Source organism: Ruditapes philippinarum, unplaced genomic scaffold (genome assembly GCF_026571515.1).
Source record: "Ruditapes philippinarum isolate M1 unplaced genomic scaffold, ASM2657151v2 ctg1904_1_1_1_1, whole genome shotgun sequence".
NCBI classification, from domain to species: domain Eukaryota; kingdom Metazoa; phylum Mollusca; class Bivalvia; order Venerida; family Veneridae; genus Ruditapes; species Ruditapes philippinarum.
The window spans coordinates 7,740-33,399 of NW_026866098.1; the positions used below are offsets into that span (position 1 = coordinate 7,740).

General features: G+C 33.7%; 1 protein-coding gene across 1 annotated transcript; it reads left to right on the plus strand.

Moving 5' to 3' along the window:
• Positions 1–417: 417 nt before the first annotated feature.
• Positions 418–20,810, plus strand: LOC132731301 (phosphatidylinositol N-acetylglucosaminyltransferase subunit Q-like). The gene is made up of 10 exons (XM_060717457.1): positions 418–447; positions 4,763–5,352; positions 7,071–7,199; positions 8,325–8,445; positions 10,199–10,325; positions 15,753–15,906; positions 18,053–18,245; positions 18,532–18,646; positions 19,398–19,468; positions 20,453–20,810. Exons 2-10 carry the CDS (start codon positions 4,772–4,774, stop codon positions 20,597–20,599), a joined length of 1,638 nt encoding a protein of 545 aa, XP_060573440.1. The 5' UTR covers positions 418–447; positions 4,763–4,771; the 3' UTR covers positions 20,600–20,810.
• The last annotated feature ends 4,850 nt before the right edge of the window (positions 20,811–25,660 follow it).

A 25,660-nucleotide genomic window follows, 5' to 3' on the forward strand; every position in this document is an offset into this window, starting at 1 on the left:
ATCAATAATTCAGTACTATGACTATTTTATCGTTTTATATTTACCTGTTCCGATAACTACTAGTGTTTACGTTGCATGTTAGAAGCCGGTAACCAATAGGTAGAACTTGATTTTTAATCAGGAACATTCCGGAGAGAACGTATAACTAGCATCCATTCTAAATAAGAAACTTTATTACCGATATTGCCTTTATTGATAAAAATTGCATTATTTACATTATCAAATGTATATCGGATTGTCACAAAAAGGTGCATATGTGTCACAAAATTATAATAAACAAATAGACAAAAGTCTGAAGTGTGGCAATATCTCATTACATTACAATTACAATACGTTAATGTCAAACAAATACGCCTAGATGGACAGCAGTTGTTTCCCTTTGTACGGGAGATCACTATACTTCATCAGTCTTCTGTTCTTCAGGAAGAAATTTTACCAGTTTTTACGGTCAGTTTGATACTCATTTGAATTTTTCGAGCTTGTGAATTACGGAAAAATAAAAATGTACTTCTGACTTAAAATCTGCTTTATTCCTGTATCACGATAGCTCTAGTCAAAAAATACTGACGAGCCAAACTCGATCTCGAAGCTTTTAGTTTTATCACACTCCAGTCCAAGTAGTAAAAAAATATTGAGTGCCAATGCTAGTTTCCAAAATATTTTCTTCTCGCTAATGTACTAATATTTTTTATCAAGATGAAATGATTGGTGATTTGCTTTATATAACTTTTTATGACAGTTATATTTTATGCTTACTATCCCGAAACAACCAATTTTCAATCACAACCTAAATTCAAACACATTCTTAATTATGTGGCACTGATGTCATGCCTGACTAAATTGCATAAAGTCACATGTTGTATTAACTTTAAAACTTGCAGAAATACCACACTTGATTAATTGTCAGATGTTTTCAGAAAAACAATAAGAAACTGTTTGTTTCAAGTGACACAATATAAATTGTCCAACTTTCACTATATCAAAATAGTCACTTGTTTAAAATAGTGGTAAAAGTTTTTCTAAGCAAGTTATTTTTTTTTATAAAGTATTGGCTAAAGAGTTTTACCATTTACCTCAGTCCTAGGTGTATTTATAACATTTATTTATATGATATACCACTAAATATTCATCAGACTTTAAATGGGGGTCCTTATTAATAAAATCTTATATTGTTATCAAATTTTTTCATGTGATGATTGTAGAATAATTGTTTTGTAAGCGATACCAGCTGGCAGACCTAGACAAGTTTCCATATTTGCTAATATCATAAAGTGGGGAAGGTTAAATGGCTGTCAAGATTGGATGCATTTATCATTTTGCACCCCAAAAAGCGTACTTAGAAGTGACACCTTTAATTGCTTTTTATACACATTAACAGTAGTCATACCATGCAGTGTGCTGTACATATATTATAACATTTAGTGTAAAGTTTTTAAAATCTTGAAAAAAACTGTTGAATATCGTTGAATAGACTATTGTGAAATTTTCTATAATTTTTAGTGGCCCTGATTTATCTTTAACAAATTTTCCATGGTGATCACCCTGCTGTTTGAATTTAGGTTAAAATATTCCTGGGAGTAACCCGAGTGGGTCATATTGTTTTTATTGAATTTCTATGAAAGATCAAGACTTGTTGAAAATTTACCAACCTGAAAATGAATAAGTGTTAATAGATGCATTAATATCTAAAATAAATTTAAAGTATAATTTCCCCTTCCATTTATTATTGGCTAAAAACAACTTAACTGATTGAATATTGGTTGTCCCAGGATACTTAATACCACAGGAATTCTATATGAAAGACATTGCAAACACTAACCTCTACAAAATCCAAAAGGTACCATAACAGCACTAGAAAGTTAAGGAAATAACACCATTTTCAACCTCATATTTCAAAATTTTCTCAGTCTATGGGAGGGGACACCCCTCCCAGGCCCACCCCAATTAGTTTACATAAATTTTACTTAATTCCATATCATCTAGTTATTTTTAAAAAACATTAGTATACACATATATAAAAGCAAAAGTACATTGCCACTCATAAGTTGAGCTGTTAAAACACATAAATTACAATTTTTGTCACATGAATAAGATGCTGGCCCAATCTTAAAACATGCACAATTTTCGACTGTTGTGTTATTTTTATCAAAATCTTCCACCCCATATATGTCAGCCCCCCCCCCCAGGAAACCATGTTCTGTATCCGCCCCTGCAAGTTCCTTAAAATAACTGCAATTTCAACCAAACTTTAGTTGTCAGCATTTTCCGGTTCAATGATTTTTGTCAGAGTTATTGCCCTTTAAAAATTTTTATTTTTAAAGTTTGTCCGGACTACTTTTCTTATACCACTAATGCAATTTTAATGAAACTTTACAGGATTGATCTGTAGCTCAAGCCCTTGCGCACATTGCACGGGTTTTCCGATTGAATGATTTTTGGCCGAGTTATGGCCCTTTGATAAAAAGTTGTTTTTTTCTGTGTGTTGCCAGATACACAAAAGCTTGTCTGGACTACTCCTAATAAACTACTGGTGCAATTTCATCTAAACTTTACAAGAATTATCAGTGCCAAGTATAGTTGTGCATATTGTCAGCATTTTGGGTCCAATGATTTTTGTCAGAGTTATGGCCCTTTAATAATTTTTATTTTTAAAGTTTGTCCGGACTACTTCTCTTATACCACTAATGCAATTTCAATGAAACTTTACAGGATTGATCTGTAGCTCAAGTCCTTGCGCATATTGCACGGGTTTTCCGGTTGAATGATTTTTGGCCGAGTTATGGCCCTTTGATAAAAAGGTGTTTTTTCTTTGTGTTGCCAGATACACAAAAGCTTGTCTGGACTACTCCTCATAAACTACTCGTGCAATTTCATCCAAACTTTACAGGAATGATCAGTACCAAGTCTTGTTGTGCATATCGTCAGCATTTTACGGTTCAATGATTTTTGTCCGAGTTATTGCCGTTCAATGATTTTTATTTTTAAAGTTTGTCCGGACTACTCCTCTTATACCACTAATGCAATTTCAGTGAAACTTTACAGGATTGATCTGTAGCTCAAGTACTTGCACATATTGCATGTTTTTTCTGGTTGAATGATTTTTGGCCTAGTTATGGCCCTTTAATCAAAAAGTGTTTTTTTCTGTGTGTTGCCAGATACACGAAAGCTTGTCGGGACTACTCCTAATAAACTCCTGGTGCAATTTTATCCAAATTTTACAGGAATGATCAGTACCAAGTGTAGTTGTACACTGTCCGTCTATCTGTGCGTCTGTCACAAAACTTTTCCCAACATGAAATTGGCCATCATGAGGCGACACATGTGATCACTGATCACTCTTGTTTTTATTGTTCAATGAATTTCTTTGGAGTTATGGCCATTTAATTATTTTTTATTGTTTAAAGTTGTCCAAACTACTTTTGTACCACCAGTGCAATGTCAATGAAACTTTACAGGATTGATTTGTAGGTCAAGTACTTGTGCATAATACACAAGTAATGATTTTCAGCTGAGTTATTGCCCTTGAATAAAGAAGGGTTTTGCCCTGTTAATGATTTTTGGGTCTCCTGCTACACAGTATCTGCGGCATGCGATTGGCTATCATGATGCGACACATGTCATCACTTATGGCCCTTGTTATAATAGAAAAATTCAATGATGAAGTCAGTAACTTTCATGTCTTAAATTTTGTCAAAGAACAATAATATATTTTTTTAGATGTACATGTAGATCTACTAAATGATTTTACGGATGATATTCCGCTATTTGTATTATGACAAGATATCAGATAGAGCTATCAGAAATAGCATAACACCATCATCATTCATGGAAATCAAACTCAAATTGTCATAATATTGCTATTTACATCATGTATGTACTGATTTGATTTATTCTTTCTTAAGATGTGACCTTGACCTTAAATTGACCTTGTGAACATTAAAATTAATGAAATTCTCTTGTTTCTGTGTATGTGTTTATTTATTTATTTTTTTTATATTTTTTTTGTACCTGGCTCTAACTTTGTTATTTATAAATGAATTAACTTCATATATGGACACAATATCATTTAGGTCAGGATCTTCATCTTATATTAGACTCAAATTGACCTTGACTCATATATGACCTTGACATTGAAGGTCAGATTATTAAATTTTTACTGATCGGCTGTAACTTGGTAATGAATCAATGGATTATTTTCATACTTAGACAAAACAACCTTTTTGACATGACCTTAACTGTGGAACCTTCAATAATGACCTTGAGATTTAAATGACCTTGACCCTTAAGGTTAAAGTTGTCATTATTGTGTTATTTATGTACAGATTTGATACATATGGGACAAAACAACACTTGTGACCAAACAGACATGTGGAATAATTTAGATAGGACCTTGTCAGTCGAATTATTAAATTTTGATTATATTTTCTTTACTTAACTAGACAGACCCATTTAAACTAAAAAAAAAAGGAAAAAACTTTTTTTTCTTCTTTAATTCTCTTTATAAAGATTTGTTTAAACCGTTTATTTGTTTCCTTTTCAAAAAAGTAAAAAAGTCAAGCGTTGCCCCCGCCCAACAGTGGCTTGTGTTTTTTCTTTTGTTACATAAATGCACATTATAAGTTTTTGAATGGAAATATAACTGTTATTTCAATTTATTATGTTACAGAATAAATTTCATATTTATCACAATTGCATGTAACTCTGATGGTAGTTGATAACAACCATTGATAGGTTCTGATGTTGATGAAATCTTAATTTTCAGGTATTAAAGATGACCAAATACCAAATATTGAAAGTGTTTGTACCATGTGATGTTCTGAGTCAGCCAGAATCATACCTTATTGGTCATGTGAAAAAAGAAACTCAATCAGTTTATATCACAGCCTCATCATGTGATGCCTCAGCAGCCAATCAGCTGCCAGAACATCAGCTGATTGGTTATTGGTATGGAGAAGGAGAGGATGTTTCCAAAAATAGAACTGACACAATGCTAGAGCAATGGATAAACATTTGGAAGGATAAAAGTGCAAATGTCCAATGTGAAGCCATCAGCAACAGAACTGCCTGCCAGTGTACTGTCTTTATATATAGACCTTCAGATTTACTAGAGTCTGTAAATTTGAAGCAAAAAGCCGTTGAAAGTTCTGAACAAAATGACAGTATAACTTCTTTAGTAAGAATACTTCACAGTACAAATTCTTGTCTCTGTGGGTATGAGATTTCAGACAGTATTACAGTGTATACCTTCATGTCCAAGACAAACAGCTTCCGTCAGTGGATGTTCACTTTCCTTACATCCTTTGTTTACCTTATATACCTGCCATTCATAATATGTCTTCTACCTATGCAAAGGTAAATATTGAATTTTATACATGTATGCTACTCTTTCATAAATGTGTTGGAATGTGAACATATGAACAGTTTAAAACAGAATGATACAGTTTATATATATTGTTCATATTTGTTTCTACATGTTTGTTTCATCTTAGATTTGCTTAATTTGGCTTTATAAAATTTCTGCTTTTTTCATATTCCTTCATAAAGCCATAGGATTTATACAGGGATGTTATGTTTGAATATCTGTGTGAATTAAAATCTTTGGCAAGACTTTAAACAGTTTTGCCATTAATAAATCAAACTATCATTATACATTGTATATAATAACATACATGTGACATATGCTTTAAGTGTAGGATAAAGTGTTTAGACTTGTCTGTCTTCATAATAAGGGAAGTCATGTTAATTCTTTTGTTAGTCCCCTACCGGTTTAACCGGAGGGGACTTTAGGTTTACCCTCCGTCCGTCCGTCTGTCAGTCTGTCTCTCAGTCCGTCCGTCTACAAAACTGGATCCCGCGATAACGCAAAAATTACTGAAAATATTTTTATGAAACTTGATATATGCATAGATGGTAGTATGGACATTATGCACGTCTTTTTTTTTCTTCCTTTGTTGAAAATTCTGGTTGCTATGGCAACAAATATTCTGAAAATATGGCAAATTTAACACATAAACTGGATCAAGTGATAACTCAAAAAGTACTGAAAATATTTTTATGAAACTTGAAATATGGGTAGATGGCAGTCTGGAGATTATGCACATTTTTTTCTTTTCTTCCTATGTTGAAAATTCTGGTTGCTATGGCAACAAATAGCCTTAATTTCAAGATTTCTGATTTAAATTTTTTAGCTTTTTCACTATAAGTTCTTTATTTCTTAAGGTGTTTACTTCAAACTTTAAATATAAGTTTCTGGCCATCAACCACATCATATGTGACAAGGTTTACAACTCTAGCACAAAAATTATCAGTATTACCTTCCTTTAATTTTTATGAAAAAAAAATGTTGTCTTTTTTAAATAACTTCTTTATTTCCTAATGTATCTACTTCAAACTTCATATATATGTTTCTTATTATCACTCAACATTTTTGAGAAGGTTAAATACTCTAGCAAGACTATTTCCAGAATTATCTCCCCTTTGAACTTAGATTTTTTTTCGAGAAATTGGTATTTTCACTCCAACTTCTTCATTCCTTATAGGATTTACTTTAAAATCCCACATCATAATAATATGACAAGGTTGTATAAACAGAATTTCCTTACTAGGCAGGGAAACTTAACACATTACTGTGATATAGACAAACTTAGAACTCAAAAGATTTAAGTTCATTCATGTCATTCATCCACTGGTAAAATTGAATGGCCAATGGCCCATCAGAATGCTGCTGGGGTTCTAACCGGTAGGGGACTTATGGATTGCTTGCAATACTATGATAATTGCTTGTTGTTATTAGTTCACATGGGCAAAAGTTCTCTGATGTCCTGCTATATTATTATAATTGGTTCAAATTGATAAGAGCTGAAAACTTAACAGTGAAAGTCCTTGAACTTGACCCTTTGACTTATTTCTTTATTGTTGAAATAATGATGATGTCTACCAATGGATCCTAGGTGAGCGATCTATCTATAGATCCACGATGTCCCTCTTGTTACAGATCAGTGGGATGATTATGACAAGGAATCATGATTATTATAAGACTAAGGTAATTAATAATATGGTGATAATTGAAGGTGTAGATTAAGCAGGCATCTCCAGAAAGTGATGGGTATTTCATCTACAATATCACAACTGTCAGGACGGTCAGCAGTGTTGGACAATATCAGGTCTTGTAATAAGTCAGAGCCAGGTTTTAGATTGAGGTAAGACAACATGCATGTTATGGAAAGAATTGTAACTTGTTGTTTATGAATAACTTGATTAAGGACAAACTTTATGATAATTTGATATTTATAATCCAAACGTGACTATTTCTTTATTTGTGTTTTTTCATTATGCTTACTATATTCAATAAATTAAAATGAATATTTAAGATTGAAGCTAATAACCAGAAAACTAGAGTAATGTGTGTGGAGTCTGAAATTCAAACACTATCATAATTGTAATATTTTGTTCCTAAAACTGGTTACTCTTGTGACTATAAGAGTGCATAGATAGCAGAACTGTATCAATACTAAGGATGTAGTACTTAAGTTCCAGTACCAGTACTTGCCAAGTTATGCTGTACCATTACCAGTACTAGATTTTACCTCGGTACTGCTACAACTTTTTATGGTGCTAACAATGTCACTTGAAATAGGATTATTTACAATAGAAGCAATCAATTAGTGTTAATCTAGCTCTTTCTTTAATAGTAAATCAAAAAGAAAAACTGATGGCATATTTTTATCAAAACAAAAGTACTGCCTGGTAATGCAGTAGCAGTACCACTTTTTAAGTGGCAACATTTTGTAAGAGTAATTCAGTATCAGTACCAGTACTTGCAAAATCACTGCAGTACTAGTACCGGTTAGGCAGCTGTGATAGATAGTAGTCCAAATATTTTGAAGTAAAGCTAGTTTTTACATTGATCAATTCCGTATTTTCCAAAAAACGTAAAACTGTAAAAAGAAAGAAAATGCGAAGTCTTTCAATGAAGGACTGCATTGATAGGTAACTTTCGTATGACATTCAAGTGAATGAAATTTTACTCACATGTACAAGAATTTGGTTTGTCACTGTCCACAAATATATCATTTATAACACTTGATTAGAACCCATCATCATATGAAAATTTTTCACAAAGAGTTGCTTGATTGAAATGCTTTTATAATATAATGTAAGATAAATCAAGAATTACCTGTTTTGTTGTAGACAATCATGTTTTGAGGCAGATATAACAATGTATTGACAAAAAAAAACAGCTGTGAAAGAATACATCCAAATTCATTCAATTTTCATTTTATCTGTTGTTTTAACCAAACAATTGATGTTTTATTTGAATACAGATGTGTAAACACATGTTTACAGCAGCTGATAGATACTACACTAGGAGTGTCACTCATGTATTTCCTCATGTATGACAACACAGCACAGTATCTAGCCAACATTTGCCTATCATATGGAGATGTGAGTTATATTTCTGAATTTAAGACTTATTTTTTTTTTAATTTTAACTATATATCAAAATAAAACATTTTAGAAAAATAAAAATGAGAACATATCTAAGGCATAATGGGCCATTAAATTCGGATTGCTTTAGAGATGGTAAATTCATCATAGGATGATTGTTTTAAACAAGTTATTTGAGACTTTAAACTGCAATTTAAATGTTATGACCTATTAATGAGACACTATTGAAAAACCTACTATTGGTAAAATCAATGTTATAGCAACACCAATTAAAATTTGAAGTAAACAATTTGTTTTTCCCTACAATAAGTTTTAGCTTTATTATATTGATTCCCAGGCTATAAAGTAGCAAAACAACAATGTTATTGTACATCCACTTCTTTATATAAGCAATATGTTGCCATTGTCCTTGAAGAATTTCAAACCATCATTTTCCTTAATAAAAGTTACTTTTTAAATTATACCTAATACATGTATATGTATATGAAAGTCTAAAACATTAGTGAACATTGCTGCCTGAGTTTGGTTTAAGTAAATAGATACAGTATGTTATAATGTACTAAATTTAATAGCCAATTATCGCCTTGGAAATGGCCCTTAATAATAGTTCATCAATATAATTATTTTTGCTTTAAATAATTGATGAAAAAAAGACTTTCATCTGCCCTTTTTTTAGCTTGCCCTTTTTTTGAATAGGGAGAATTATTCCCCCTCACCCAGGGAATTTTTTTGCTTTTTTGGGAAAACACTTTTTGCCAAGATTTCTACCAAATCCTCTTGCTTTTAAAACATATTCCCATTTTTTAATTTTCTAAAAGCTTTTTTGCTCACCTGGCTTGCTCGGGGAGTTTTTTTAAAACGTTGAATGGGCTTTCGGGTGTCATCCGTCGTTTCCCTCCACATTCGTTGATAACCTCTAGCGCAAAAAATTTGCCCCTATCATCACAAGGAATGCTTTTTCTAGGGAATTGCTTATGATTGAACATGGCCCTCTCGGATGAAAAAAAGGTTTACAGGGGCTAAAATAGAAAAATCTTGTTAATACCCTAGTGGCTAGTGTTTTGATCCAAATATCCTGGAAATTGGTCTAAAAATTTGTTTTGATGATTTCTATGTCAAGTTTGAATATGCATCACCTTGGGTCAAAAACTAGGTCACACCGCCCAAATATGGAAAAACCTCGTAAACACTCTTGTGGTCACAATTTTTACTCAATCGTCATCAAACTTTGTCAGGTGCTTGTCTAGGTAATTGCTCAGATAAGTTCAAACACGGGTCATCTTCGATGAAAAACTAGGTCACATGAGCTAAAAATAGAAAAATATTGTTCTGTAGTGGCTACTGTTTTGATCCAAATATCCTGGAAATTGGTCTGAAAGTTTGTTTTGATGATTTCTAGGTCAAGCTTTAATATGGGTCACCTGGGGTCAAAAACTAGGTTACACCACCCAAATATGGATAAACCTCGTTAACACTCTAGTGGTCACATTTTTGACACAATTGTCATGAAACTTGGTCAGGATGCACGTCTAGGTCATTCCTCGGATGAGTTTGATGGGTAAGGCGAGCGATCTAGGGCCATCTTGGCCCTCTTGTTCATATTTTCACCAAAGACTTTTTTTTGGCACCATACTTAGCATATAACAAAAATGTTCTTTTTTCTGTAAAATTCATTATACCTTTCAGGCTTTGCATAAATGTGTAAACATCAAAGTTCTTCCTTGTGTTATTAAAATTGATGTAATTTCAGAAAGTTGCTGGAGAACTAAATGTGCTCTTAGACTGGTTAATGGGAGCTCCAGCAGGTCTTAAACTCAACAGCCAACTAACCAATATTCTCGGAAAGTTTTTCCAGTATCATATATATCTCTGGTCGGGTAAGCATGGTCTTATCTTACTCACACAGCACCATTTTTATAGCCACGGGCATGTTTAGAAATTGAACCATCTTTCTATCAAGCAGCTGGCCTCAAGAGTTATGCCATTCTTGCAAATTGGATTTTTCTTATGTTTTATATGCTCCAATGGCTTCATTATTTACACACCAGTACAAAGAATATGACCTTGGCAAGTAGTATAACTGTAGAATCCATTATCCGCGAGTTATTTCCCTTTATAAACCTTATGTTTTATCTTACCAATTGCTTCATACCATACACACAAATCATTACATAAGGCATGACCTACAAGTAACATAACTTCAGTATCCATTTAACCCAGCTATTTCCCTTTTTAGACTGAAAATAGTTTTTGTTAGCATATTTCTACTAGTTGGATACTGTATTCCTAGAAAAGATGTTAGCACTTTTCGTGGTAGGCATGATTCTGTGAATCTTTATACAATTGAAGCCGCGAATATGTCAGTTATAACAAATACGCGAACATTTCTAGCTTCAACCAAATAAAAACATAAACATACAGAATATTTATTATTATATACTTAACAAAAAAAACATGTAAACACAGATGCTGTAGAAATGTGTAAAGAATTATGTATGTATGTTATAGATACCTGATTGGACCCTGAAAAAAATTGTCAATTATTAGTCATTATCATGCTTAATGATTATTAGCTAGTCGCTGTGACTATACAAAAGCATTAAATTTTACAGTTTGCTTACATTGAATGACTTGGATATTATTTGCTTGGAGTAGGTGTAATCCTTTGTTAAAAGTACAATAGCGATCAAGTGCTACATTGATAAACAACTGTTATGTTGTTATAATGAAAGTCTGATAGTGTGTAAAAAAAATGAAATTACGTATCAACATTTTGAAGATAAAGTCAGTTATGATTCAAATGAGAATAAAAGTGGCTCTGACTAAATCTTACTTAATCACATAGTGAAAAAAGGTATGGAAATAAGTAAAAAGTGTTCACGGAACATTACCGTCCGTGTTCGACTAGTAAATAGATGAATAAGTATTGAGTAACGTAGCGCTTTAGGCGGGAGACGCTCAAAATCCCCTTGATCATAATCCCCTTGGTTGATAAACGACATAGTGATCGAAATCCCCTCAACAGAAATGACAGGGTTATCATAATCCCCTTGGCAAAAATAAAGGGGTGGTCATAATCCCCTCAGTGGGTAGTCAAAATCCCCTCAAATAATGTGAAATGGTTGGGAAATTTCTTTTCTTATTTTTCTTTTTAGTTCAATGAATTTAAGAACCAACTGCTTCAAGAATTGCTGAAAAAAAAGAGAAAAGCATACAAACAATTAAAAGGTGTATGTTTGTCACAGCCAGTTAATAATGGCACCCTTTATTGATGTTATTATTGCTGAGAAAATTGTAAAATACAAACAAATAAATGATAGTTGATTATAATTTAATCATTGCAATTATAGTTATATGTAACAAACAATCAATTAATCTTTGCAATGATAAACACCTTTAAAGGCAAATTTGTTGCACACTAGCTTTAGATCTTTCCAGATAATAACTTAAAATGAGGCTATTAATTGCAGTTTGCTATCTAAAATTACTTCATCTTTGTTTTACTTAACTGCAAACTGTTATTTTGTTGGGTATATAATATGATGGCTCTCTGCAATAGACATGAATACCCAAAATGGAATTCATTACAAGTAACAAAGGTTCTCGTAAGCTTCTGTATGAAGGTTATGCCTACACAAAGAAAAATGAAAATAAGTCCTCAATGCGGTGGGAATGCTCTCAGAGAATTGGTCTGAACTGTAAAGGTGCACTGACTACTGATTTACATGTAAGTATATAATCAATAATAATCATTTGGTACATTGAACATGAGATAAACTAATATGTATCAATTGTGCAAGTTATGCCTGAATTAATTTTTTTTCGTCTTATTATTTTTTTTAACCTTTGTATAGCACTCTTTTTAAGTAAAGCAAAAGAGATTACATGAAAATATTAATGGAGACATAAAGCACATCATAATAAAAGTATGCATAAATCTGAATTATAATAGGTAAATATTAATTTCAGCATGCTAACTTTATGTTCTATTTCTAGGTGTCTTCTGTCAAATCTGAAACCGCGCACAGTCATGCTCCTGACAAATTTGCAATGCAGGCACTTAAAGTCCGCAGTGAGATAAAAGCATCTGCTGAAGTCTAACCGTGGTAAACCCGGACAGATAGTAACAGATAAATTATCGCTGCAGCCTACAGAGGTGAGTTAATAAATAAGACTCATAGAAATCCTGTAAATTTCAAAATTGTTCTTTTTTAAATTTCAACATGCTCTGTAAAATGCACATGGGTCTTCTCATGAAATAAACCACTTTGGAAATTTATATTAGTAAGATTACTTTTAATGATGATATTAATGATATAATGACAATACTGATGAATATGTTAAATGCCCAGAATGTACAGACACAAAGGCCAGACAAACAACTGTGAAATAGGAAAATGAAATAATTGAATTGAGTGCATGAAAACTGTTGCTTTATTTTTACTTCAGGTTATTGCTGCCAGTTCCGTAAAGAGTTTGAAGCAAACTGTGAGACGCGCCAAGAGAGGAACAGCACCTAAGAACCCATCAACAATCAGAGATGTTCCTGTTCCTTTCCCTATTGAGTTTGCAAGTAATGTCATCTACGACAACGAGTCTCCAGACAACCGTATCCTCATCTTCGCCACTAATGACGGTCTTCGCCTCCTAGATAGTGCATCCAGATGGTTTATGGATGGCACCCACTCTACAGCACCCTCTCAGTTCCAACAACTTTTTGTCATCCGTGTACCTTTAGGTGAATCCTGTGTCTCAGTTGTCTACGCACTCCTTCCGTCAAAGCAACAGCTGGTGTATGAAGAAATGCTGACTGCCCTACTAGATGCCTGTCTGCAGCGAGGTATCCGACCTAACCCAGAGCAAATTATGGCAGACTATGAGATAGCTATACACAATGCTGTGAGAACTGTATTGGCCAGCAACATTCATATCCAGGTAATAAAAAATAAGATCATTTGAAATAATTTATTTCAATGTTAAATGAAATAAAATAAAAAAAATTAAATGAAACCATTTATTTCATTGCTAAATGAAAAAAAATAAAAAAAAATAAATGAAACCATTTATTTCATTAAATAAAAAAAATAAATGAAACCAAATTTCTGTTAATAATTATACAAGCCTTTAACATGTCTGACGTTGAATCAGGATAAAAGTTGCTGAAAATGAATCATTCAATACAACACATGATCAGGCTTTGTATGTATATATATATCATTCATATTCTTGTTTAATTGTATTATAATATGTAAAAGACTATTTAAACAGCATATTAAAACCTTTTTTTTTTACACCATCTAGGGATGTTTTTACCATCTAACCCAAGCTACTTGGAGAAGAGTGCAAGCAGAGGGTCTTCAGTCTGACTACAACAATGATGATGATGTGAAATCCTTCTGCAGAAAGCTTGACGGTCTGGCGTTTCTTCCATGCAGCGATGTGCAAGAAGGCTTGACGTTACTACGTGAACAGGCCCCAGATCATCTACAGTGTCTGGTTGAGTATTTTGACTCTAACTATGTAAATGGATCCTTTCGCGCAGTCATCACTGCTAATGGAAATATGAGGTTCCGACGCTCCTCTCCAAGATTTCCTCCACCAATTTGGAATGTGCACAGTGCCACAATGACTGACCAGGATAGAACAAATAACCAGTGTGAATCTTGGAACAATGGGTTTAAGCACCTTGTTGGACATTCAAATCCTTCACTTTGGACAGTTGTGCAATGTGTTGAAAAGGATGCAAAAATGGTGGCAGCTGAAATTCTGAGATGTAATCGTGGTGAACTTCTACAGAAACGAGTGAAGAAGGCCACTAAAGCTCACCAGCAGAGACTGAAAGTTTTGTGCTCACAGTACGCAAGTGGCATTAAATCCCTTGAAGACTTCTTGGGTGCTCTGGGACAGATTATCAGAATAAAATAATGTTGGTGCTATGTAAATTCTGTGAATGTGCTAACATATGTAAAATGTGCTGTCAGAAAATAAATAAGAGTGAAATATTATGTCTGGTTTTATATTTTATATTAACATGAAAATGACAACATTGGAGTATTTAAAAATAACCTGTATTATATTGCTAAAGTATACTCCATACTCTTTCCTCTACTCAATGTAACTGCTGTTTGCAACATTTCTTTATGTAACACAATAGTTTAGCTGGAGTGACAAAAGATCAAAGGAAAAAGAATATTGAGTAAAGGGGGTTGTTTTTCACAAGTTGAGGGGATTTTGACCACCCCATCATTTTTGCCAAGGGGATTTTGACTATCCATCAAGGGGATTATGAACACCCGGTCATTTCTGTTGAGGGGATTTCGATCACTATGTCATTTTTCAACCAAGGGGATTATGATCAAGGGGATTTTGATATACATTCCTTTAGGCACGACTTGTCAAAAAAATAAAAGATTTAAAAGAACCTAACAGGCAAGGACATGCATGAAAAACGTAGCCCTCAAAAACTGTAATTAAGGCCGTAGCGATTTAATATTCGCACAATTCGCGGTTACTACAAATCTGCGAAAGTTTGTCTCCGCGAACATGCCGACGTTGTGAAAAACTGCAAAATATTGTAAGCGGGAACATTTCTAGGAATACAGTATACCTATATGGCTTAATACTATACACACAAATCTCTACACAGGCTATATGGTATGCTGCTTGTCCCTCATTCTGTCCGTCACTCTATCAACTTGTAAGTCACATTGATGTTAACTCATTACCCTTGAGTGTTGTCTTCATACTTAGCAGGGATGGTCATGACCTGTAGATGACATTCTTGTCTGGTGACATTCAGATAAAGAAGAAGAAAAAAAAACTTGTTTATTTCTCTAAAAACACTAAAATTGAAGCAGTACCTAAAGGAAGTCATGTATTTTATTGTGGTATAAAGTTCTACATTTGCGATATATTATGACATTGCATTGAGTTTTAATAGACTTTTCAACATTAGCATCATCATGATATATGTTACAGGGGCGGCAAAATCAAATATCTGTATTGTCCAAGTTGTGCCATAGCCTAAGCCAGTACGGACAAGTGAAATTTTACCAGAATTATAAATACCTTACAGACAAGTAAAGATATAAATCAGATAAAACAGACAAGTAAGTTAAAATCAGATTTTGCCAGCCTTGCTGTTATCTATAACATTGATGACTGTGTGGGACATTTCTTATAGATACCATGAGTCACTGTTTACCAAAAGCTATAACACTTAAATTAGAATCATTTCAAGAAATCAGTTCTCTTTGTTTAGAAACTTTTAAATGTTCAGTCATTTTAATTGTTCACAATTTCAGGATACCTGTATATATTGAAGCCAGTACTAGGACAGTTGGTTTACTATAGCTCTATAGCTGGTGTGTGGGGACTATCTGTACAACTTGCCTTATTTCAGGACATTCTATCTACAATGACCATACATATTTACTGCTTCTATGTTTATGCTGCTAGGTATGATTAAAGAAACAAATTTCTCATTTTATATAACACAAGAAAATGTATGGAAACGGTTATAGTCAAAACGAGTATAGGCTGTTAAAATAATTTTTAACCAGGTTTTCCGAAGGAAAAAACTGGTTATTAGATTGAGGTATGTCGGCGGGCGGGCGGGATGGGCGGACGGGCGGGCGTAAACAATTTCTTCTGTGCGCAACTCCTCCTACATTTCTCAACGGATTTTGACCAAACTTTCACAGAAGCTTTGTCATCAAGTGCCCTGGCGCATATTGTCGGGGTTTTGCGATTAGATAATATTTTACCTAATTATGGCCCTTTGTTTTTTTTCCTTATATAAAATATATAGTGAACAATTTCTTCTGTGCGCAACTCCTCCTACATTTCTCAACGGATTTTGACCAAACTTTCTCAGAAGCTTTGTCATCAAGTGCCCTGACCCATATTGCCAGGGTTTTGCGATTGGTATATATTTGACCTAATTATGGCCCTTTGTTTTTTTTTCCTTATATAGAATATATAGTGAACAATTTCTTCTGTGCGCAACTCCTCCTACATTTCTCAATGGATTTTGACCAAACTTTCACAGAAGCTTTGTCATCAAGTGCCCTGGCGCATATTGTCGGGGTTTTGCGATTAGATAATATTTGACCTAATTATGGCCCTTTGTTTTTTTTCCTTATATAAAATATATAGTGAACAATTTCTTCTGTGCGCAACTCCTCCTACATTTCTCAACGGATTTTGACCAAACTTTCTCAGAAGCTTTGTCATCAAGTGCCCTGACACATATTGCCAGGGTTTTGCGATTGGTATATATTTGACCTAATTATGGCCCTTTGTTTATTTTCCTTATATAGAATATATAGTGAACAATTTCTTCTGTGCGCAACTCCTCCTACATTTCTCAACAGATTTTGACCAAACTTTCTTAGAAGCTTTGTTATCAAGTGCCTGGCACATATTGTCGGGGTTTTGTGATTGGATAATATTTGACCGAATTATGGCCCTTTGTATATTTTTTCCTTATACAGAATATATAGAGAACAATTTCTTCTGTGCTCAACTCCTCCTACATTTCTCAACGGATTTTGACCAAACTTTCTTAGAAGCTTTGTTTTCAAGTGCCTGGCACATATTGTCGGGGTTTTGTGATTGGATAATATTTGACCCAATTATGGCCCTTTGTATATTTTTTCCTTATACAGAATATATAGTGAACAATTTCTACAGTGCGCAACTTCTCCTACATTTCTCAATGGATTTTGACCAAACTTTCACAGAAGCTTTGTCATCAAGTGCCCTGGCGCTCACTAAATTCCCATGTTTCTTCCAAGACATCATTCAAGTATTTTTTTAAAATTGTGAACATACTTTTCTTGATATCGCACAAAACACCACACGCCAATATTGTTGACAAAAGAAAATGACAAGAGACGCAAAAATGTAAAAATTAAGCAAAAATAAAGTACTGTTTACCTTTCTAAAACATTTGGGAAAAAAAGGCGAATAGACAACATAAAATTTCTCAATCTTTTTTGTTTGAGGAATATTAAAAAAGCCATAATTCCTCCTAAAAGTTCAATTAAAAACAAATGCCCCTTCATGACAAAGCTTCTGTGAAATATTTTGCTGAAAACCTGGTTGCATCGCATTGCGATGTTCCTTGTTTCAAGTTTTATTGGGGTTTATTATAAGTAATTTTTCATGACAGTTGTTATTGTGTATGACAAGAATGTATAATCATTTTCTCAGTCAAACACAACTTTTTAAGTAAAGAATAAGGGGTATATACTTTTATATACTTTTACATTATTGTAGATTAATCATTTGTCTTCAGTTGTAAATAATGTTATTTATAAATATAAAACAACTTAATTCTAATTGGTATATGAGCCGTGCCATGACAAAACCAACGTAATGCGTTTGCAACCAGCATGGATCCAGACCAGCCTGCGCATCCACGCAGTCTGATCAGGATCCATGCTGTTAGCTATCAGTTTTGCTACTTGTAATAGGGTTGGTAAGCAAACAGCATGGATCCTGATCAGACTGCGCAGATGGGCACGCTGGTCTGGATCCATGCTGGTCGCAAACGCATTATGTTGGTTTGTAGTGACGCGGCTCAATTATTATGTTTCAGATTATACAGGTTACAAATGTATGCTATTGCATCACTATGGCGACTGTTTCGGGGGAAGAAATGGAATGTTGTAACACAGAGAGTGGACTCAGCAGTATATGATGCTGATCAGTTGTTTGTTGGGACATTATTGTTTACAGTGCTTCTATTTCTCCTACCTACTACAGGACTTTACTATGTTGTCTTCACTCTGGTAAGTACTGTTGAGCTATTAATATGTAATTTAAACTATAGATTAAAAGATTGGGAGGGGGGAACAACACATCAAAAACACCAGGTCGGTTTATATATTTAATATCACTACCGGTTTCGGGTAAGATATACCCTTCATCAGGTTAGTTATTATGTAATTTGTTTAGTTCTGTTTTTTGTATAATGAGGAGTTATTTTGTGTTACAGTTATGGTTAGTTTGTGATACTGATTAGTTTTGTGTTGCAGTTGCAGGAAGTAATGTTTTATTAATTATTTTGTTTTACAGTTGCGGGTAGTTGTGTTGACAGTACAAGGTGTTTTATCCAGACTGAGACAACTGATTAACTGTTTACAATGGTGGTATTTACTTCTCTGGTTTACAAAATCACCTATACTTTCAAGTAAGTCATTAAAAGAACTAAAGTATTTATTCAAAATAAACCAGTTATATATTATGATAAAAAGATTTTCTGATTGATCATTTTTTCTCATGCTTATATGATATATAGTTTCCTCCCAATCATATTGGCATTTCTCCCAAAAAGTAAAATATCTCTTCATGTATCTTCTTTGACGGAGTTCTAAATTTCTTAGAATTGTTAAGATATAAAGGTATTATATAATGACACTCGGCTTGTTTGTAATGCTAATAAAGAAGGGTAATCTATGTAAATAAATGTGTTGGTAATTGTAATAGAATATTAAAGGAAAGGGAAGATAATTGAATAAGTTTTATGGATGAGTTTTTATTAGGTCATTAAATGTACTAATATGTTTTTAATGTAATAATTATATGGTTTTCTATTGTTTCCTTAATCAAATATAGTTTGTCTAAATTAGACGCTCTAGTGGCTTAGTGGTTGCCTTTAAGGGTTGAGGCATCAGAATTGCATTCCTGTGTGATGGTAAGAGGCAAGTAAATAGGTTCAAATTCCTGAAGTTTATGCATCTCTTAGCTCCAGCAAATAAGGTGGTTGTGACCCCTACTAGTGTTACTTTAAATTTTAACACCCAAGGTTCACCAAAATCATCTTTTCTGTTGACCTACTTTGTGTTTGTGCACCGTAAAACCAAGCAAACAAATCTAAATAAGAAAATGTAAGATTATGTTGAACACTAAATGATGAATGCTAAATTTGTTTAAAATTTCAGATGGTGCTATGTTCCAGTTTAAATCCTTTCATGAGAAGCAATCATCTTCAACACTTGTTCTCAATATGAAGGTAGGGAAAATGAACAACAATTGTGAAACTATAAAGATACTATCATTATACCAGTACTTAAAATTAATGTGGATAAAGTTTCTCATTGATGTTTGCTTCTTCAGCTTTTTTAAAGTGTTATGATATGTTATGATTATAAGATTTCTATTATTGTTGATGTTATAAAACCTGTACTGATGTACCATTTTTCTGTAGCATGTTCACTGAGTGAAACATTGTATCTCATTGTGAGAAATACCCTAGTTAATTGTGGGAAACATGTTTTTTGCATGAAACGTTCAAAATCCATGTGAGAATAACTCAAGATCAAAGAAAACTAGCCTTAAAGTTCATAATGAGAAATACTTTAATTATTTCTGAGAAACACTCGAGTTTATTGTGAGATTCAAAACACTTAGAATCGTTGTGAGTAACACTCAAGTTTATTATGAGGAACTTATAACTATTGTGAGAATCCATAGTGTGTTGTGAAAATCACTTAGAAAAACTTGTGTTTACTGTGAGAAACAGTAAAGTTTATCTTGAGAAATGCTCAAGGTCATTCTGAGAAACACTCAGAATTATTTTGAAAAATGCACCTTGATTAAACTCTCATAATATGCTGATAGAGATAAACACTCAAGATCACTGTGATGAAATCCCTCTCAAAAACTCTCAAATTCATTGTGAGAAACACACCAGTTCATTGTTAGACAAATTCAATTTTATTTTGAAAAACAGTAACAGTGTGTTTCAATTTGGAGAAACATTCAAGTTTATCAAAAGGAAAACAGAAGTGTAATTTATGAAACATTCATGGTCTATGAGAAACACAAAAGTTCCTTCCAGAAATGCTCAAGATAATAATGAGGAAACACTCAAAGTCGTTCTAAGAAACCCTGTAGTTCATTTTGTCTCTTTAAGTGGCTCTTTGTTGCTATAGATTTTAATTATTTATGAGATGCTTTATATATAACCTTTTAATGTTTGAAGATTTTATTTCAGACAACAAGACCCAGTTTATCTGAAGTTGTTTTCTTGAAAAGTAAGACTAATATCATTACATCTAGATATTCCTGGGGAACCATTGTGAAAAATCTGTTTCTTGGACATCTCATTTATCCATGGATAGAAAAAAAGAAATCAACATGACTGAGACAACGTAGAGACATCAGACATGATCAGAAGTGTTGTCAATCTTGAGATTATACAAGTCTCTAGTCAATGTTTAATATATTCAACCCAAAATGGAACTGATGTCATCCTTTTACAGTGGTATCAACATTTGTTAATCTTTTTGTTAAAGCTGCCTTGACACATATGGTGGTTTTAATGTTTTTGAAATAAAATTTCAAATTTAAAACGGATATTTATCTAGTAAATTCTAGCCACAACCAGCAGTTCTACTAGTTAACTGGTAACAGGGTTGTTTACATCTGTCTCAAGTGAAGCATAACAACTGTTGCGTCACACTTGTCTCATGGAAACTGGAGATTTTACTTCTATGCGTATCTAATAACTGAATGTTGATGTTTTTAGACCCATATCCTTTCCTTAAAATTAAAAACAATAAAAATTCACATCAAACTTGTATCATAATTAGTAATGTAACCAAAGTCATTTTCACTCATAATCTGAGGTGCATAATACCACGTATGTACAATTGGGCCAATTATTGAAGTGAGCGATTTCAATTCAAGGATGTTGTGTGTTGCCCGAGGATGATTTGATTATGTATTACAGAATTGTTGCCCCTTAAATAGCCAAATTCAACATACAGTATTCGCTTTTATCAAACATATAGGGATCCCGGGAATTTACCAATTTCGATTAATTATTATTTAGTTTAAAACGGTTAATTTCAAACAAATTCACATATTTAAATAATAACTTACACCACCATGCATATCAAGTAACGCAGGAATGTGTAAATAACGTAAAAGTAACGCCGAATTTGTACCAACAAATTTCATTCTAAATCAAATTTAAAGAAATGAATTAATTAGCGCATACGGCTGCTACGACATTATACTTAAACCAGCATCACAATTTTTTTCAGGAATATGTTTACTTCTTTAGATCCTTCGTGAGAAAGACAATACTGATTACCGCTTTGCTGATTACTTTTGTGTTTTTGTCAACTAAATATGTACATTTAACACATTTAAAACATTACTTTTTCATGTTCTGTATACCTAAGGCATTTGTCAATCTTCAAGTGTCGAATAACAATAGAAGGAAGCTGGTAGAATAAAATTTAGCTACATTTAATGAGATAACCGCCGTTGTTTCAGTGCTTCATTCACGAATTCGCCGTCACATAAAATGGTATCAATTACGTTTTATCTGCTAAATTAAGTGTAATATGACACGAATAGTTTGGAAATTTTTCAGGTACACAGCATATAAAAATTCATAAAGTAATATGTACGTTTTTGTATTTCAAGATATCAAAGAAACTAAAAATACGCTAGTCCGGTCGTCATTTTCAGATGATCTTGAAAAATAAACATTTTCATGAAAATATTTTTGATGAGGTTTAAAGTATAATGTCAACAACCGTATGCGCTAACTAATTTCTTCCAATTTGGTGTACAGTAAAAAATATTGGTCCATTTACTTATCGAGGTTCTCGTTTTAGCCACAAAATTGCACAATTCTGTTTTACTTTTGCACAATTCCTGCGTTATTTGCACATTTCGGCGTTACTAGATGTACACCATGCAGACTTGAATTGTTTCAAATGGTTTAGATACGAAAGTTAAACTAGTCCTCGTTGTGAACGTACGGTTAGACACGTAGTAAGGTACATGCTTCAAATTTATTTTTACTAACTCTTTGAATGTGAGCAAACCGAAATCCCTTCATTTTGAGCAATAGAACAGCAATATTTTTCTTGCGGATTTTTCCAAAGCTGTCAATTCTAACCCTTATTTGCAATATACCAACCAAATGTACAGTCTCGGTGAATTTTAGAATCAGCAATGATCTGTCACCACGGGTAAGTAATAGAAAGAGCACGAAACACGAGGCTATCTGATTTGTACGAGGGGGCGTAGCCCCCGAGTATAAATCAGATTGCCGAGTGTTTTGGTGTTCTTTCTCTTTTGTATCATAGTCAAACATAAAAACACGTTCCCTGTTGTCACAATTTTAAACCCCGGGAAAAAGTAACCAATGATCGAGCATCTGAATATGATATTTCTGCCGCTTTTCCTTTCTCTGTCGTCACAATATGTAAACCCCAGCAAAAATGAGCCAATCAACGGGCATGATCTGGAGTGCGGGTAACTGATACCTGCACTCCAGTTACCGCACTGTGCATGTATATGTATACGATTTAACTCTGACACTTTTTCAACAGAAAGGTCCCCAAACTATGATACAATGGTAAGATGATGTATGAAAGCCAAGTCGGCAAATGTACCATATACCGACAATTTCTACCTTGTTACTCGCTATAATCGTCTATCTGACATTGTCCACTGTAAACATATGAGCCGCGCCAAGGCAAAACCAACGTAATGCATTTGCGACCAGCATGGATCCAGACCAGCCTGCGCATCCGCGCAGTCTGATCAGGATCCATGCTGTTCGCTTTCAGTTTCTCTACTTGTAATAGAGTTGGTAAGCGAACAGCATGGAACCTGATCAGACTGCGCGGATGCGCAGGCTGATCTGGATCCATGCTGGTCGCAAACGCACAATGTTGGTTTTGTCATGACGCGGCTCATATGTGCTTGGAACTAATTAGTTCCGGTGTTAATTTATGATAACTTATACGTATTAAGTTATTTCTGGTTGAAGATTTTTTGATGTATCCCCAGTTGATGTTCATTATTGGTGTTTGGACCGGTGCTTGGACTGAAAGAGTTCAAAGGTTTAGCGGAGAAGTTAAAATTTCCAACAGGAATCTATATTTCTTATACGTATATCAATATGACACACAACAGCGTCCGTGGCCGAGTGATTACGGTCGACTTCTGGTTCTTCAGGATCATTGATTCCAGCACATTTTCTCTGAAAGATTGAATAATCCTCAAGTCGAGAAATATGTCATACATTAATTCTGTATGAACAGAATCAAACCGGGACTGCAATTTTCATATATTTTTGTTGTCACAGAAGTCATATATAAGGATCGAGTTTGTTTCATGGCTGAAAGTCATACGGTGACGTTTTAGCTTTACTGATAAAGGAAGATCTCCGGTGCTCGTGATGCATTGTTTCATCCACGAGCGGACACCTATGCAGAACCACCGACTGGCACACGTTAGCTAGCTAGATAGCGTCCTCGCATGAAAAAATCGAGTTTCTAACAGGCTTCGACCAAGTCACTAAAACAAATTTTGACTGAAAGTAGATGCAGTTTATACACAAAGTACAACAGCTTGTTTAGTATCAAAGGGCACGGAGTTTCTTTTCTTTTTTTTTAATTTGTTTTTTTGCATGACTTGACTGGAAATTTTTTCAATATTTTTGTAGCGTATGAAGTATGTCTAGACTAATAATCTTTTTTGCAAATATTCAGATCATGCCCACAATCATCAGTTTTATTGTGCAAAATATCCCAAAACGAAAAAGCGTTGCAGCGCTTTTCATTCAAATCGGGCTAAAAATAGAATATCAATTTAATTCTGAGCAAATTTATTACCCCTTGCAGGGTTTTCCATTTTAAGTGCTACACTTGATTTATTTATGATTTTATACATTTTGACCTCAGTAGAGCTCCTTTAAACCGAGAAAAAATATTTAAGAGTTTATACAATGCAAAACAGAACGATATGATCTTTTTTATGATCGATTTGCAAAATGGTACGAGGGGTGTTCAAATATGAATGCAACAAAGCCAGTATCTCGCTTTTAACCATGCTTTGCACAAACTGCATATCGCATAGATGGTTGTGTAAGCTCTCAATTGATAAATACATGTGTAGATCGGTTCAGTCTAGCACTGACAATTAACGCTATCTACTAGCTAAAATGGTTATTTCACTGACCAAATACGGTCCTATATCAAGACTCGCTGAATTCTTGGTATAAGGCGAGAGACATATTTAATGAAATGTGTCGTTTTATGGGAACAATGAACTTTCTTTTTCATCTGTAACACTGTGTTGTAAGAAATTTAAAACTGATATGGACTCAGTAAAAGATGCGCCTCGTGTATACGTCGTCTGAAAACCGCAACTTCGCCAAAAATGTTTGAAAAAGTTAAGGATTTGATTGCAAGATTTACAACTAGGTATATAGCTAAATGCGTTGGTATCCCTGTAGGACGTGATTTAAAAATGGGGATGGATACTAGCACCCCATTTCCTTACAAAAGAGCAAAAACTTGCTTGGGTAAGAATCTCCAAACATTTGTTGAAACAGTTCCCTAAATACAACAATCGATTTTTCGCAAATATCACTGGCGATGAAATGTGGGTTCACTTTTATGACCCAATCGTAAGATACATATCAAAACATGGGCAACCAAAGGAAGTCAAAGACCTTTCATAGCAAAACACACAATGAACGTCAAAAATGTCATGTATGTAATTTTCTTTACCAATCAAGGTCCTACTATTCAAATTGCCGTACCAAAGGGTAAATCTGTAAATGCCAAGTTTTCTAAGGCAAGGTCCTTCATAAATTAAAATAAAAATATTTAAAAAACCGTCGACCAGCAACTGGTCTCCGTGGTGTCGGGTTGTTGCGTGACAATGCTTCCGTGGTCGATACGTCTGATAGATTTTAAAGTAATTTTGGAAAATTTCTGTGACATCTATCTATTATAAAAGTCTCTGATTGAGCGCTAGACCTAGTTTTGTAGCTCAAACGTCAAGGTCACGTGTTACTTACAAGAATCTTTCAAAACCTGGATTGATGTTCGTGCCTGGTCAATAATTTTGTCATTCATGGGTTGATTTTAAAATAACTTGGCATTTACCTTGTAGCACATTAGAACGCGGGCAAGAATTAGGCCTCCCGTGTAAAGGTCAATGCAACCATATGTTCGTGATTTTTTTTGCATAACGTTTATTAATGGATGGACAAATTATCTTCTTCATCATTTCTGACATTCATGGATGAATTTTGAAAAGAATGTGTGGCAAATTAAGAAGATGTCACTTTAAACTTGATGATGTGTTAACTATTGAAAGCATGCGAATCGTCACACAGGAAAATCAAGCTAATGATACAATTAAAAATAAGTCCTTAATTGTT